General features: G+C 45.1%; 1 protein-coding gene across 2 annotated transcripts; it reads right to left on the reverse strand.

Annotated features, from left to right (window-relative positions):
* Positions 1-2,923: 2,923 nt before the first annotated feature.
* On the reverse strand, positions 2,924-16,078 carry LOC119180640 (ubiquitin carboxyl-terminal hydrolase MINDY-2). 2 transcript variants are annotated; one of them, XM_037431751.2, is made up of 10 exons: positions 15,834-16,078; positions 12,516-12,751; positions 11,345-11,491; positions 10,527-10,633; positions 9,674-9,864; positions 9,099-9,241; positions 8,769-8,935; positions 5,380-5,499; positions 3,740-3,890; positions 2,924-3,337 (listed from the first exon to the last, which is right to left on the reverse strand). In XM_037431751.2, the coding sequence occupies exons 2-10, from the start codon at positions 12,744-12,746 to the stop codon at positions 3,323-3,325; spliced, it is 1,272 nt and encodes a 423-aa protein (XP_037287648.2). In that variant the 5' UTR covers positions 12,747-12,751; positions 15,834-16,078; the 3' UTR covers positions 2,924-3,322. The 2 variants fall into 2 exon arrangements, with proteins under 2 accessions (XP_037287648.2, XP_037287649.2); XM_037431752.2 differs by lacking the exon at positions 5,380-5,499.
* Between the last annotated feature and the right edge of the window lie 384 nt (positions 16,079-16,462).

Below are 16,462 nucleotides of genomic sequence, written 5' to 3' on the forward strand. Positions count from 1 at the left end.
ATCCATTTTGAATATCATTACTGTTAACCCGACCCGTATTGCAGTGAGGTCCGCTAATACTGATGGGAACTGTGCCTCTGTTACGTAAGAGCTGATATGTTGAGTTTCAGGTAACGCGGGGCATACGAGACTGGTGTGCAGAACGCAGTTATCGATAGCTGCGTCCACGTATACATACCGCTAGTGAGTTGTCGATGGTAGTGGTGACGCCCTCCTGCGCCACTTGTCGGGTGGATTGTCGCAGACGGGCCAGTGGTCGGTTATTGCTGGCCTGTGCCTTGAGCCATGGTGGAACTTCTGCCAAGGGTGCATCAGGCTGTGGCAGCGTTGAATTATAGTAGTGAGCTAGAGCCGCCGCCGCAGGAACAGCGTGACTCTATAGGTAGCCAACGACTCGACGCTGGTGTACAATTTCGTTGATAGTGTTGAGGTGCACTTCCGCCTGGAGGGTCGCGATAGATGTTATACAAGGAAGGCATGTAATCGCCCTCGTGGAATCTCGATTGGCAGTTTCGAGCAAGTCCTAATCTCTCAATGTCAGTCGTTGAAACTGAGCTTGATAAACAAGCCGAGATTGTAGGATCGATTGCACCAACACACAGGCCATTTGAGAACAGGCACCTCCAATCTTTTGAGAGATGCGACGAATGAGGTGAGGGGTATTAGCACTCTTCCGACTAGCAGAGCGAACCCACGCATTTGCAGAGCCAGATGCATAGGATTCAAGCCTCGGTATCGTCGATCCGAAGGCGAGCATCATAACCGCTCCACTGTAGAGGTACTTACTGAGCCTAACATGCCCTTGCATTGTATAGTATAGTAACGGCGTGGGAAAGTGAAGAGGGGGATGAGTAGGAGGGAAGGGTAAAGCATAGCATAGAGAAATACAAGTAAAGACAAAGTATCAGAGACAAATGTACTGAAATAGAAAGAGAGGAAGTGAGGAACAGGAAGGGAAGAGAGGGAGAAAGAAAAATATGTAGATATTAATGGAAATAGGCAAAATAAAAAGGCATAAAAAAGTATAGAGCAAAAGAATGTGGAGAAAAGCCCACCCAACTATGCACTTCAGACTTGGCACCACAAATGTCAAGCTGCCCGATATTTTTTTTCTCTGCGATCTCAAAAAAGCACAGCTTTTACTAAAGGCTCTACCATTAGCTCTCAATTTTTTCATAAATATTTCGTTAGGTTGCGACTAACAAAAGAAACAAGCACATGGTTGATCCCTCCTCTTTGAGTGATTGGTACGAGTGGACGTGGGTAGCTTGAGAACATCGCTCCTGAATAACGCTTGCCTGTGCTCTGCAAGTGACGCTGCAGCGGGACGGCGTGGCACTGTCAAGGCTGGTGTTCTTTGTTGAAAACTGCCGTGAGACTTCCTTTGTGAGGGGCCATTGCGCCTTGTCGGCTTGTCCAAGCTTTGTTTGCAAATGTCTACGCCATGTGGGATGTCCACAATGCGGCACGCACACTGCCGTAGGAGACGACGCGGTTCAACCCTACACCCTTGAAGCATCTGCGCATGCGTGAGCTGATGCCGGCGCGCGATTGCATCGCTAGTCACATAGCAATGCCAGGCACTCCGAAATTTGCCCCCCCAAGTACGTACAGCCTGTACATAGACTTGATAGGAAGAGGGGACGCTGCAGTGAACATTTTCCCCCACCTGAAATGAAACCTAGCGCAAGCTTCTGGACTCGGAAGCAGATTCGCCCGCAATGTCTCGGCAGATATTTAGAGGGGCACTGACAGCAATTATCGCAATCGAGTTTACTTTGCTATACAAATCTATGTTCAGAGACAGCTCTAATCAAGCGGGAAGCTCAGTAAGTGCCGATACAATATTTAATTTTGACATTAAAGCCAATTTTCGCATGGCTCACCTGCTGAACTACACACTAGCTTGACGTAGGACTGGAGTGTCCATTCTGGTGACTTCATGCACCAGTTGTGATTATGTAAGGTACCAAAACCTGTCATATGCCCCTGGTATGTACCAGCGGAGCCATTCTCTTGAACATATTAAAATACAGAGTGCCTAGAATACGAACCAAGAGATAAGGGTATAAACCATAGTGCTGAGGTTCGTACCATGTTGTGGCGTCGATGTACAGCAGGAACAGAAGCAGTCTCTTAAAGGGGACCTGCCACACTTCCGAGTAATCATTGAATGGCTTCATTAAAAGCTTATTGCCTCAGGAATCGACTACGGCAAAAGTTTTTAGAATACACCAAGTATGAGCAGAATTATTGCAGGGGTTTGTTGCAAGCTTCAAGCGCTTTCTCCTTTCGCATCGAGTGCGCTGAAAGCTACGCAGGGAGGGGTAAGATAAAGTGCCAAGATGATACGGCCATTCGAAAGCGTGCATGACCTTGGTGCTTTCCCTTTTTTTATTTGAACCTGTGACACTTTCAGTGTGACTGAGTGTGCAGACATGTAGTGGCATCTTGTGGTGGCCACAGTAACTATAAAGCTCACAGTGCTGAAATCGACCAACAGGCGTGAACTTGAGTTTATGGTGCAGTCATTTTGGTCTGTGGCATCCTTTGTCAAGAAAAGAGGGAGCGATATCTAGCAGACTTTCAAAATTGATTAGAAATTCCATGCCGCGTGCGGCACTTTAATGTTGGGCTTATGTTCTCAAGAACCTCGACTACCCATCAGCCGCGTTTCACATAACCATGCTGAAAACGTGTTGCAAAACTTCTTTAAATCATAATCGTACTGGGCTCATTAGAGCATTCGGAGTGCAGTTGATGTGAAATAAGAGTGCCTACTCCAGAACATTGCGCATCAATCATGGGCTTTAATAATAACATCAACGTGATACAAAGAAACAAAACGGGTAACGACTCTGCTTACCACGCAGAGAGCTGCATTTTGCCCCCAGTCACCTCTTTGCAAACCCACATGTTAATTTATACACATATATATGTAGGGCGCCATATATTATCGTACTTCTATAATTCGAGGTTAATAAGACCACCGGCACGGCACTGCGGCGACTGCGTATTGTCCTGGCTAACTGGTCTTTGCTGTGTTCTCGACGATTGCAAGCTGTCAACATGGAAGAGGTAGTTTTATCCCCCTTCCCACTCCTAGTCTATAGTAAAGCTGGGAGCCCTTGGCCTGTCTGTCCAGTACAACATCCACCATGTTGGCCTGGTTTTCCGAGCGCAGCAATCTCGATTGCGAAGAAGACGACAGGTGTCCCTGCTTGTCCTATGTACAATGCGTAGTAAATGGCAACAGCGGCACCAGGAGGAGGAAGGTGTGTTTGCATTCTGGCATGATTTGCATCATAGTGAGGAGGCCCACCTACAGGATTGAACACTGAAAGAGAGAGGAGATGGATGACACCGTGAATTTTGAACTCCAGGCAAAGTGGCAATGGCATCTGATGTAGCACAGTAGAACCTCGATGCAATGAGCTATTACAAACCAGGCAACATATCTACAGCAAATCTAAAGTGCACAAAAAGATGCCGGCTCCACCGACAACTATCTCAGTCCCTCGCACAGAAAATTAGTACACAAGCTCCACCCAATAGCACTAACTCATTTTTGTGACGAAGCATTCCTTGAGTGTTTACTATAGTTCCCCCAGACACACAGTTGTGTTGCTGGTTCAAGATGGGAAACTTGAGTGTCCTGGTGAACTTCTCGGGGATTCTGAAATCGGTGCTCAGCCAAAGATTATAAAGTGTAATCTACAGCAGCATTCACAGAACTCACATCTTTCTTGGACGGTGGGCTACTGTTGCTTTGCCTTTGCCGCCCCGTTGATTCGACAGCGTCCTGCGCTGAACCTGATGCGTTGCGCGTGGGGGGACGTGACAGTGCCCTGTGGTGCTCTTCCTCCTGAAGCTGCTTCGCGAGCTCCTCGCTGCAACATCAGACCAGAAAGCGGCGTCCACTGAAATGCGCTGCCGAGGCAGTCTCGTCGATTCTGCTGGACTTATAACAGTCGAACAGAATCGCTCGAAGTAAACGCGTGCCAAAAACTTTCTGAAACTGTACAGCTGTCTTTTACTCAGCGGACAAGACACTGAGCAGCGCAATTAGTGCAGTCATGGGTGATTTCCTCAGTGCTTTGCAGTAAACAAATTAATACCGGAAATTTACGAGAAAATTGTAAATTGTACTTGCAAGAATGGTAAAATAATTTACACTCTGCAGAAAGCTTTACAGTATAGATGTACATTTGTTGACACTGCATACTATCCTGCCTTGAATTCCACGCCAAGCCCTGACCATTAAAAGCATCCCAATTTGCCAATAACACGAAAATGAACATGGGAGGTGAATGATGAAGCGCACCACTTTGCAAATAAAAATTTTATGTTATGGCAACGAGAGGGCACTAACAAAAAAAAAATGCACATTTCTTTTTTGGGAAGTTATAACAACAGACCAATAAGTGACTGTCCACAATTGAACTAAAAAAGGAAAACACACACGTACAACCATGCCTACAAAAATCTTGCAAACGAACAGCGACAGGCTGTGACGGGTCACAAGCCAAAAAGCAAGAAAGTAAATTCCGCAAAACAACGAAACCAGTGACTGGTGTAGCGACTACACAAGCAGCCACGAAACAATGTTGAAATGGACAACAATGAATGATGCCAGCATGTCACTTTGGGTGCAGAACAAAACCAAAAAAACAACGGCTCGCACTACACAAACTTGCACACATGTGACATGGGAAGCATGTGACTAGGGTGTCGTCATCAATCAAACCTTGTCGACATGAGCAAATTGATTGAGCCATGTGGATGGGAGAATGTCATCACTACCCGTTGCTGGCTTACATTATAGAAACAGCTGCATTCTTTGCAAAATATTTTAGGCATAACACTAATCGTAAACTATTTCGAATTCCTTTTAGTCCTTTGACACCGCGTGTCTCATACTTTTACATCAAGAATGACGAAAAATCATGCATGCATGATCAATGCCTCCACCATTCCTGAAGAAAACTGGTACAGCCACTATTTATAGGCATTCATCAGTGTTCTACCAATTTCTGTCCCAGTTTCCATCATCTATTCATTGCCTGTTTTCTTTCCTCTGATCGCTATTTTCACAACTTATTCCATCCTCCTTTAAGAGTAAGCAGGTTTTATGCTCCTTTTGGTGGCAGCTGTCAGCCTTTTTATTCTGTGTCCTTAGGTAGGGGCTAAGAAGCCTCACATTGGCTGCATTCTCCCAAGCCCCTACCTCAATCACTGCATGCAATGAACTCTGAATTTTCAGCGAGATGTGCTTTTTCCCCAACGATGAGACGGCCAAGCCAGCGCATGCTCATGTCGAACAAGGGGGGACTCGTGCAGCGGTGTGCGACGTGCAGCCGTGGCCCCTTCTCCGCTTACTCTGCGCGGATGGCGTTGTGGTCGAGCGGCTCAACAGGTTGGACGAAGGACTGCAAAGCGTCGTTTTTCGTTCGCTCATGGTGCACTTGCTCGTGGTGCAAGCTTAAGGCAACCAGGTAACTGCAAAGAACCACGGCTCAAGCCTCAGCTGGGCCGGAACACTTGGGCTACCACTCTGGCACATGTTTCTAAAGCGCCAAAAAATGCGTACGAACCCCACGATGGAGTACTGACGTCAATTTACGTGTGCGTTTGCTCTGCCATACAAATCTCTTGTGTACAGAGATGTCTCTCCTTAAGTGTGAATGAAGCCCGGTGAATGCTAATAAGATGTTTCGCTTGAGCACTGAAGTCTACTGTCGCAATTGCGCACCTAGTACTGACATCGACACTGTCGTGACGTCGGGCTGTAGTGTGAATTCTGGTGACTTCACACTCCAGTATCGCTAGTTGTGATGGCCTCCGGTACTAAACGTTTAATATGCTGGCTTGTGCGTCACCAAAAACGTTCAAAACAACCACTTGTAGATCGCTAACAGAGCCTGCAATGAAGCAAGCGAAAGCAAGCGTACTGTCACGACATGACATCTTGAGCAAGCGCATGAGAAACTCGTACCTTGTTGTTATAAGCTTTTAAACACATACTGCGCCAATTACTTTTTCGGTGTGCATTGGGGCTTACCAGTGCATTGCCTAGGCTCTCGATTGCACAGCCTTTCAATTGACGCACAGAATACCGTAATTACTCGAATCTAACGCGCACCTTTTTTCCGGTTAAGCGAGTTCATAAATCGCATGCGCGTTAGAATCGAGTACGAACAAAAAAATTACGGTCAATCTATTGCCATCGCAAATCCAAAATGGCCGCCCCCTACGTGCGTCGGCATGGTGCGTCGGCTATTTCTGCCTATGTGTTTACCATGTGCGGCACTTCGTACGTGTGCTGAGGAGTTCGTCATCTAGTAGTGCATTAGCATCGACGACTTGGAAGGGCCGACTCCAAAAACTCGAGTGCACCACGATGCCGCTTTTAAAAGAAAAGTCATCGCGTGTGCAGAAACGGACGGAAATCGGGCCGCATCGCGGTCCTTCTCGAAACGTGCGTGCGGGACCGGCCGAAACAAAAGCAGAAGATTGTCGACAGCAAAGCTTCACGCAAAGGCTTCAGTGAACCACAGCAGGGTCGGTTTCCGCAAATTGAAGAGCTGCTCCGCGAGTATGTGCTTGAGGAGCGAGTGGCACAGCGGCCCATGACGACAGAACTGCTCCAAGTGCGGGCTATGCAATTAGTCTTAGAAAAAAGTCTAATGCGGAGCCTGTTTAAAGCGAGCAGGTGCTGGCTAATTAACTATATGAAGAGGAAAGGCTCTTCCCCCCCGAAGGGGAACATGCATATGCGAAAACTTTTGCGGAGAAGTACGATGAAAAGCTTTACAGTTTTCAGAGGTTCGTCCTAAACTTGCGGCGCAACAACGGCTACCTGCTTGGGCAAATCTGGAATGCCGATCAGACGCCTCTTTACTTCGACATGCCTGGCACCACAACTGTCGAGAAGAAGGGGGCGAAGCAAGTTCGCGTGCTGACATCGGTCCACGGTAAAACTACAGTGACGGCAATGCTCTGTTACACGTCAGATGGGCACAAGCTTCGCCCGTACCTCATATTTAAATGGAAGATGCTCCCGAAAGGAGTCGTTTTTTCGAGTGGTGTGATCGTGCGGGCCAGCAAAAAAAAAAATGGGTGCGCGTTGCAATCGATGTCTTACGTTTTTTTTTTTTTTTCGCGGTGGAAATCGGGTGCGCGTTACAATCGAGGGCGCGGTAGAATCGAGTAAATACGGTATTATTTTCGTGTCAGTACCCATTCAAAAGGGCACTTCAGGGCATTGCCGTTATTCAACTGTCACAATACATGCACAATCTTCTAAAGTTTTCATTGTTCTTTCCTGCATATGAATCGCACCGCCTGCTCTGCTGGTTGCATTGTTCATTTGTATCCCTACTGTCTTCATCCTCGAGTTCCAGCAGTAATAATGCAAGACTCGAGAGAAAAATATGCTATTAATGAAGTGAGCAATAATTTGTAGACACACAAGCCAGACGCAGTGAATTTTTTTCAATACAGATGTTCCTTGGGAACTGCGAAAAGTTGACTTATATAGTATTGATTCAGTTCCACATGCATAGCTTTTAATGATACAGAGTTATCGGTTAATTGGCTGTCGACGGTCTCAAAGGTATTACAATGCGCATCCCACCAGTAAGCTATTGATTGTGTTATCAGTAGCTTTTGTTATGCTATCGCTGGAACTGGAAGCATTAGTTCTGCAATGGTACCTAAAACTTTACGATGCTTCAGCCACCATCGGCAACACTCAATTTATGTAGCTGAAAACAGGAGAATGTCAACAAGCTTGTGCTGCAGGGTTCACACAAACTATGTTGGGAAATCTGACACTGTCGCTTGTATTATACTGGGTGGTACAGTCAGTATTAATTGGTATGCTGTCAACCTTAGCATAGATGGCTATTGTAATATTGTAGTATAATAATCACTTGCTATCAACAGTATTGATATTACTGTGGTATAGACAGCTTTTCATCACTAGTAGCTTCCAATCAAATCCTGTGTTAATGGGCATAGTGTTCGAACGAGTCGTAGTCAAGCACAATGTTTAAGAGGTAGGCACAAATGTGTATCACATTTATAGTATGTTGCTTGATGGCTCTAAAAACTGTTTTTGGCTGATCAACGAAGGTGTTCGTTCTCTCTCTCTGAATTCCAAAAATTAACAGGTAATTCAAAGTGAAATTCAGCTTCAACAGTGCATAAGTATTTGTACAAAAGTACTAGTTTTGAATTTATGTACTCTAGTCCCCACTTCTCTCAGTTTGAACCAGGAAGTACGTACATGATTTTTCCAAATTGAAAAGTCTGAACTGGAGTGACATCCCGTTTGAAAAGTTGTATTCTTGGATTTTATTGTCACATTGATAAGAAAACTGAAATGGTGCTGCTTTGGTATTTAGGCACGCATTTCGACCTCTTAATTTCACTGGTAAATCAGTAAAAAGACAGCAAGATCCAGGATAGCTTGCAGGCTCCAAGTCAGGTCTAACTGGTGCACAAGTACATAACTATCATTTTCTTAATGCTGTATGTTCTCTTGTAATATCAGAGAAAGAGCTGTGCCTGCAATTTTCTCTTTTTTTTCTTTGGGGGGGGCAGGGGGGTGTACAACAAGGAAAAGACATTCCAGAACCTACTTGCCAGCAAGGAACAAATACTTTTGAGGTGGCTGCAGTTTTGTGGGTTCTCGAACACACATCTTAAATGGTTATAAAGCACCGCCAAAGCATAATGATGCAGTAAAAAGACGCGCCACTCACTCCCGATCGATTTGCTGCTCAGTGGTGAGGCACCGAGGCTTGGGCGGGTTCACGATGAAGTCGGAATCTGCAAACTGGCCGTCGCCCTCGACGTTGATCAATGACTCCCAGACTACATCTGGCTCATTCAGGAAGCCCTGATCCGTTACCAGCTGATACAGACGGTCCTGTTGTGATAGGAGGACAAAAGGGACAGACATTGCGTATCACTTTTACAGCTATATTTTCGACTTAGTCCTAAACAGTGTAGCTACAATGAAGCTTCCTTATGAAATTTGTTTGAAATGAAATATGAAAATAGCAATAATAATAAATGGAATGGTGATATACCTTTCGTTTATACAAGGTGATAAAGTGGTTATTGCGAAAGAGGACACACAGTTCGTCTTCCGTTATCGTGGAGTTCAACTCGCACAGACCGTGGTAGGTCAGCTGTGATGCTGTTCGCTCCAGGAAAGCTTCAGCTAACAGTGCTGCAGAAAAAAAGAAGTGAATGTTAGCCAAAACATATTTTTAGTCTCACAGAACAATAGTCACAGAACAACAAGACAGCTAAATGTTCTGTCTTAGCATATGTGATAGTGTATGAGCATTGTTAACTGTAATTGAGTAGACACAGCAACTGGCACTCGTTAGTGCATGAGTACCAGTTGCTGTGTCCACTTAATTGCAGCAAACTGGTACTGACAACAGTATAACTGGTGTCATGATCTCATTACTGTACTCTTAAAGGTACTAGTAATTAACAGCCATGTCTATGTGAAAAAGCTGAGATAAAAACAACTAGGGGCCATTAACATTGTTACCTGCGTCAAATGACATGCTGGCAGCAACGGTAGTAACATGTACAAAGTGGCTGCACCAAATCAATCGGGGCAAAACATTAAGAATGAAACAAGACATGCCTTCAGTGACCATTTCTGGCTTTGTAGAAGACTTGTTGTTGATTATCTTTTCCACGAGTTGGTTGTAGCTGCAGCTGCCGACCGCTGCAAGGATCTCTGGCGACTCGGGGTCGAGGAGCCAACCGTGGTACAGAGAAATTCGCAGCAGATCGAACACGATGCACTCGGGCGTGTACTCGAAATCCTTTACACTGAAAGGGGCAAACGAGCACTAGAGATTTGTCATGAGGAGACATGGCATTGAATATTCACATTAGGGGGAGGAGTGGTCTTTAACATTGTATTCGCTTGAACAGCAGGCTATAACACATACAGAGCTTGACACTACTGAAAGCACACTGCTCGCGGTTGAAGCACAAGAATTAAGGGTGAGGCAACTCGCGTACTTTAGTCTGCATCGTCTTCAGTTTGTGTATAACATTGCCGTCATTTTGACTCGAACACTTACATCTGAGCCAACATTACCTTTAGCGGCCGGATTTGTAGCGGCATGACAGGGTTATCACGAGCGATTGCACATACCGATTCATACTAAAGGTTTCCATGTTGCACTTAAATCCACAAGCACGACATGTACAACTGGCATGCTGTCTGCTTCGCTTTTTTGGTAGCCACCTACTGCATTATCAAGTATAATTACAAATGGCACAACATAGCTAATGTGCTCACTGCTACTGAACTGAATGTACGGAACATTCACTAAGAAGCCTTGGAGGTCATAACTGTGCGGTATGCACACGTTGAAATCACAAGCTCATAGTCGCGAGTCGGACAAACACCTATGCGCGATCGACAATTTGCAACAGTCGTGGAAACGTAGCATGAAATGGGAGACGTGAATACACAAACTTACCCTGTGAATCGAACGTTTACGTCCAACCCCGTTTGCAGCTTCGGCAGGATGGCAATGGCATCGTGCATGTTTTGCTCGTAATTAAGCTGCGCACTTTCTGGAATGTCCTGCAAATTAATCAATAATCATCAATGTCTTATGGCACACTACAGTATAAACTTGCCAATACAGTTTAAAACTATTACTCATTCATTGGCATACTGGCTGCTAATCATAGGTCGGTAAACTCACTGATCAGTTAACTCGCTGAGACTCGGATCGAGCCACGAGTCTGAGTTCGTGAGTGAGTCTAGGTGAGTAAAACTTTCGTTAGTTTGAGCGCCAGTGAGTCCGACTGCGAAAAGTTTGACTCTAAGTTCGAGAGTCCGAGCGAACTCCATGACACGAACAGTAAACTTTCAAGTGATGTAATCTCGACAACGGTTCATTAGCAGTAAGAACGAACTAGGCCAAACTCGTGTTCTACATGCTAGGCTGAGCTCGCTGCCTCAATTTGCCGCACACAAAACTAAATACAGAACTCCAAATTGCAATTTTGTATGCGGAAAACAATTTAACACATTCTGCAAACAAACCAAGTTCAAGATCAAACACTATATATTATCATTCTTCTCAAAAGTACACTCCTAATGACTCAACCTAAGATTTCAATTTTAGCTCATATTCATTGATGTGAAACTGTGCTTAGACAGGGTTACTAACAAACACGATTTCTTTTACAGTTTACACACAACACAGCAGTGCCTACAGTCGAAGAAAAAATAGTCAAATGAATACTCCCACATGCAACGCCTACAGTAACTTTGTCCTGTGTGTACCTTCGGTATAGAGGACAGTATGCAGTCCCCCAGATGCTCCATGAGCTGTTCAACGGTCACAATATCGAGTGTTTGTGGAAGCTTGACGAGACCCTTCAGGGTGAGGACGTTGATGATGGCAATCAAGGGACAGGGCCCATTCTCGTTCTGTGGAGGACACAAGAAACCTAGGTTAACGTTTGGTTAGGTGTTTTAGACAGCTTTTCCCAGGCGATGCACATTAAGCGCACATATTAAAGGGGCCTTGCAACACTTTTTGAAGATGGTCGGATAATGCCGCCGGTCGCTAGTAGCTGTCTTCTGGCAGTATTTGAGCCAAACATAGTGCAGCACATTGCAGGCAATTTGCAATTAAATTTCAACGTCGACTAGCAAATGATCGCTCTTCGATTGGCAAATGATGCCATAATCCAAAGTGACCCTGTCGTAAACACAAAAACCATGGACACAGTCTGATATGAGCACAGTGAACAGCCTACTTACGGCAGTCGTGACGCACCCGTGCCACAACATGGGCTAGGAAGCTGCGACCAACATTTATACGTTGTCCTCATATGCATTCAATGAAAATGAGAAAAGAAATTGCTCAAAGCCATAATGTGCTCATAATGCCGCTCTTGTCGCTTGGTCATCTCCTTTCCTCCTGTGTAGCTTTGAGTACAATTGATAGCATGAAAGGAGAGAGAAAGCGCTTAGAGCATGCGACAGACCCTTTTAACTCTGGCCGTACTTGACCGATTCTGCATCTTCACGCATTCACGCATCATATTCATGCATCCACTTATTCTCTGAAGCGTGGAAACTTGGGCAAGTTGGTAAGACATAACTGTCCTTGTTTTTTCGCTTCAGCAGTTACGAAGTAACTACTACTAGGTTGCGCTGTTCCTGCATTCACTTATTCTCCTTATACCTACCCGAGTGAGTAAACATGCACAATCACAATACATTGGAGTCTCGGCAAACAAAAATCTCTTAAACAGAATTGCTGCTTAAATGAAACAGCCGTCTATAATAATTCTTGGTTATATTCTTAAAGTGTGCAGCTTAGCTTTGTTTATATTTCACAGAAATCTTTTTAAATGGAACACACTTTGTGGCTCCCTTCAAGTTCTGTCCAATGAGAGTCTACCAAACTTCTCAGCTTGGATAGCGCAAAGAAAATTGTCCTTGCCTGTGTGACAATGGGCGTCTTCTGATTGTTCCACCGCACCCACTTGATGTGGTACACGGACTGCGGTGGCTGCTCGGCGCTCGGGCTGGTACACGAGGTCGTCGTCTCAGTGGGGAAAGCTGCTTCTGCCTGTGCCGGCGCAGCCGCGTCGCTGGCCTCGCTGACCGATGCAGTTTCTGCTCCTCCTCCGACAGGTGCAAACTCTTGCTGCTGTGTGCTTGGCTGTTCCATTCTACCTGCAAGTGTCCGGAGAACAGCACATGTGATTTCTTTTCTGCGTGATGAGATACTGATTTCCCTGAGAGCAGGGTTCATTGTTAAAACTCTATTGTCAGTCCCAAGAGATGCTATTAACACGCAGTCTGTTGCTGCCAAATTGGGACAAGCAGGCTTATTATAAGCTAGACCGTCGCATCGTAGGCTCTCTGAACGACTTCAGGCTCATCCCTACCATTGGGTCTTCTTATGGCGAAGCACCACTAGGCTTGGTTGGTTTTATGGTGCCATGTGATGATGGGCATTGCCAGAACATATGATCTAATTAGCTACCTTCCTGAAACGGCGGCACGTGTTGCTAGTGTAGCAGTCCAGATAAATTTTGCACAATAGGGCTAAATTTGGCTACAAGCTCGTCTGTAACTAGGTATTGACACGAGGGACAAATACGCCGGGGTGATGCAGGGATTGCAGATCACATGTAAATGACGTCGCGGATTAGCGAGTGGGCACGGCCATCCCACACGCTTTCGTAGGAGACGGGGACGTTTTCGCCAACGGGACGAACGGTCCCCTAGCAGTAAGGAACAAAAAGTATTTTAGAGCACATATTTGGCCCAGTTGCTCCTACAGCTCTGATGCACATTATGCATAAGGCAGCAGCACGCATCTTGTATATGCCATGAGAATAGTCTGGTCTCTCTCTTTCCTTTTTCACCTTGTCCGTATGAAGGGGAGGACATTTGTGAGGAATTCTCCCCACCAGCTGACGTCACTAGGCTCCACCTTTAAATCCCTCGAGTATATTCCCCGTTTGATTACCCCTTAAAGGCCAACTCCGGTGATTTTTTGAGGCGAATGAATCTCAATGAAATTCGCTGGGTATGTTCCTTTGCACATTTTCGTCCTTTATGCCAAATCACAGGTTTGAGAGATGCACTGATCATTTGCAAATGAATTTTAAAGATTGCCTCAAAAAGCTCACCTCACTTGCTAGAATTATTGGCAACACAGTCTGTGTGACGTCATGTTTGGCCGATGGCATCGCTACTTTGTCCGCTACAGCGTTTATTGTGCTTTCCACAAGGCGAAGGTGGCAGTGTTAGGCACGGGTATAGCACGGGAATACTTTCTTCCTTCCTCTCTGGTGTTGGCCGGTGCTTCGCTGGACTGGTTTTCACAGTTTTCATACTCCGCACCGGTGGAGCCAGTATACGGCCTCCGGCTCTATTAAATAGTACGTCATACGTAGGCAGGGTGCTCAATTGGGTTTCGGTTTTGCACATTTTTGATTATTACAAATAATTCTTAAATTTCCTGAGCATTTCAGCTATTGGGCTTGTGACAAGAGTGTCTCAGGAACATAGAAACACCATAACCTAGACATGGTCAAAAAGTCGCCGGAGATGGCCTTCGAGAGCAAGTGGAATAATGACAGTTCTTGCGTGACCGTCAGCAGTTTAGCCAGTGCGAAAATTTCTTCTAGGTACTCTCACAAAAATGAATCCCCACTGATGTATTACAACACTGACAGCTTAAAACTAGAAGTGTTAGCAAGTGCTACTCTCAATTACAGTACAGCAGGAAAAACAGCATTCAAAGACATGCATCGGATTATCATTATCCTCAAGATGCTGTCAGTCCAACGTGTTGCAACTGCCTTGAACCAATGCTGGAGACGACTGGTGAGAGGTATGTAACATGCTCGAAGCAACATTTTCGTTTGGCTGTGCTCTGCATATTAAGCAACTTGTGCATAGTTAATAATTTAAAGATTTAGACAGGGTGATGCTTCAACCAAAATGTAAGCCTGGCCAAATAGTAGGTGGATGTTTTAATATATTTAAGTGGAATGCCTCAGAGGGGCTTATCTTGAAAAGCACAGCAAAATGCTCGAGACGTTTCCGCAGTTTTAGCCACACAATTTGTGTCCTGTCACTCGCAAAAACATATTCTTGCTTGAGTACAGAATCAGCTTAACACACTGCAGCTATGTGCAAAAGTTTACAGAATCAGCTTAACACACTGCAGCTATGTGCAAAAGTTTACAGAATCAGCTTAACACACTGCAGCTATGTGCAAAAGTTAACTAATCAATGTAGCCCATGAAGAGACCTTTTTTTAAATGCAGTGCTACAATGGAACACTCTCAAATTAAAAAAAAAAAAAATAACACCTGCTTACAGGCAATTACGTGATGAACACACACAAACCATAACTGGCGCAACCCACTGGTGTGATGCCACGGAATGTAGCAGGCGTTTCAAAATCGCGGCGGCTAGCAGTTACAGTAAAATCCTAAAGCGGCTACGTTATTAGCCGGTCCGCATACGCAGCCACATCTGCCTAATAGCGCTGTTACACGAGAAAGGGGCACAAATATATCACCTGAACGAGTCAAATGACTATGCAGTTCCAGTTTAAGAGGAGTGGGTAAAAGAAAAAAAAAAACTGTTTAAACCAACACCAGCGCCAACGCGAGTTTCTTCTTTCTTTTTTCGCGCATCTGGCCTTACGTGACACTGTTAAATGTATTCGCAACGTGACAGCGCTTTTTATAGACCAAAACGTTTCTGTCCGTAATGTCATCAACCTTGAACGTGATTGCTCAAGTCCGTCACGGTTTCTTAATCTAATATAAAACGGAACACTGTAAACGTAACCTTTACGATCGAGGGACAGTGAGACGCCAGAGTTCAAGAGGCGATGAGGAGGGAAAACAATCGCGCAGCTGCTCACGTGAAATCGGTTGGTTACAGCGTAGTAGTAATGATAGTAGTAGTAGTACGGGACTCGCATACGGCGAAGGTCAGCAGCTGTGTAGCGGTATTCGCAAATGCCACAAACCGTTCGCCACGCCGCATTGCATGCGCCGTCATGCGTTTGATTGGGGTCAAGCCTCTTTAAACGAAAACAGCCGCAACATAGCGCCAAGCCCCCCCCCCCCCCCCCCCCCCTTGCTTTCGCAATGTTTCATCACAACCGTGGAGAGTTTTCAAGAGGGTAACCTAATTAAGCCACGAAAGACACTACGCAGCGCGATCAGCGATGAAATTCGTCTACGACGCAAAGGCAACGAGCACGAAAAAATCGGCGACTCACCCGAAAACCACGATAGGAAGGCGATTTTTCAGGTGAATAAATATTTGACATTGCAATCCTTGTTCAACAGGTACGATGCACTTCCATGTCAATTTACACGATGGCTGGTGCAGGGTTTACATGGCAAAAAAAAAAAAATCAAACGTAGAGTTTGGCAGTACAACACTAGTGTTATGCGCGGTCGGCACTCTCAGAGATGCGATAATCACAACAACGTTGCTTTAACGACGAAGACGCGAGCTCGGAAAGCGCATCACAGCAGGTCGACTGGTTTGCTTTCCGAAACGAAACCAGTCATCAGATCGCAACGCTTCTGTTCTCAATTTCGTATTTTGGATTGCTAGGGTGAATTCTAATGACAAGTTCTTCCCACTGTGCCGCCAGCAAGTTATTTATTTCAAAGTATTTGAGAAAAGTTGCATGCCATGAAGTAGAAGGTAATTAAATTACCGAGTAGACAATAATGTTTATAAAAAAAACTAAGCATAGCGAATTTTGCAAATAAAGTTCTCAACTATGAGCTCGCGTGTTTTGTTTGTTTTATTTGCAAAAATAACAGCGTGCAACATGGAGAAAAAAAAAAAAAAACGTGGGAAAAATTTTCTCCGTGGCAAGCAATGATTTAGAAA

The sequence above is a fragment of the Rhipicephalus microplus genome, chromosome 10, assembly GCF_043290135.1.
Source record: "Rhipicephalus microplus isolate Deutch F79 chromosome 10, USDA_Rmic, whole genome shotgun sequence".
NCBI classification, from domain to species: Eukaryota; Metazoa; Arthropoda; class Arachnida; order Ixodida; family Ixodidae; genus Rhipicephalus; species Rhipicephalus microplus.

What these genes read in the sequence shown, in the direction of transcription:
- LOC119180640 (XM_037431751.2), bottom strand. Translation starts at nt 12,746, where the DNA reads ATGGAACAGCCAAGCACACAGCAGCAAGAGTTTGCACCTGTCGGAGGA. An exon ending in GTAAACGTTCGATTCACAGG is followed by an intron (nt 9,865 to 10,526) that starts GTAAGTTTGTGT and finishes TGCCCCTTTCAG; the next exon opens with TGTAAAGGATTTCGAGTACA. An exon ending in TCACCTTGTATAAACGAAAG is followed by an intron (nt 8,936 to 9,098) that starts GTATATCACCAT and finishes CTATCACAACAG; the next exon opens with GACCGTCTGTATCAGCTGGT.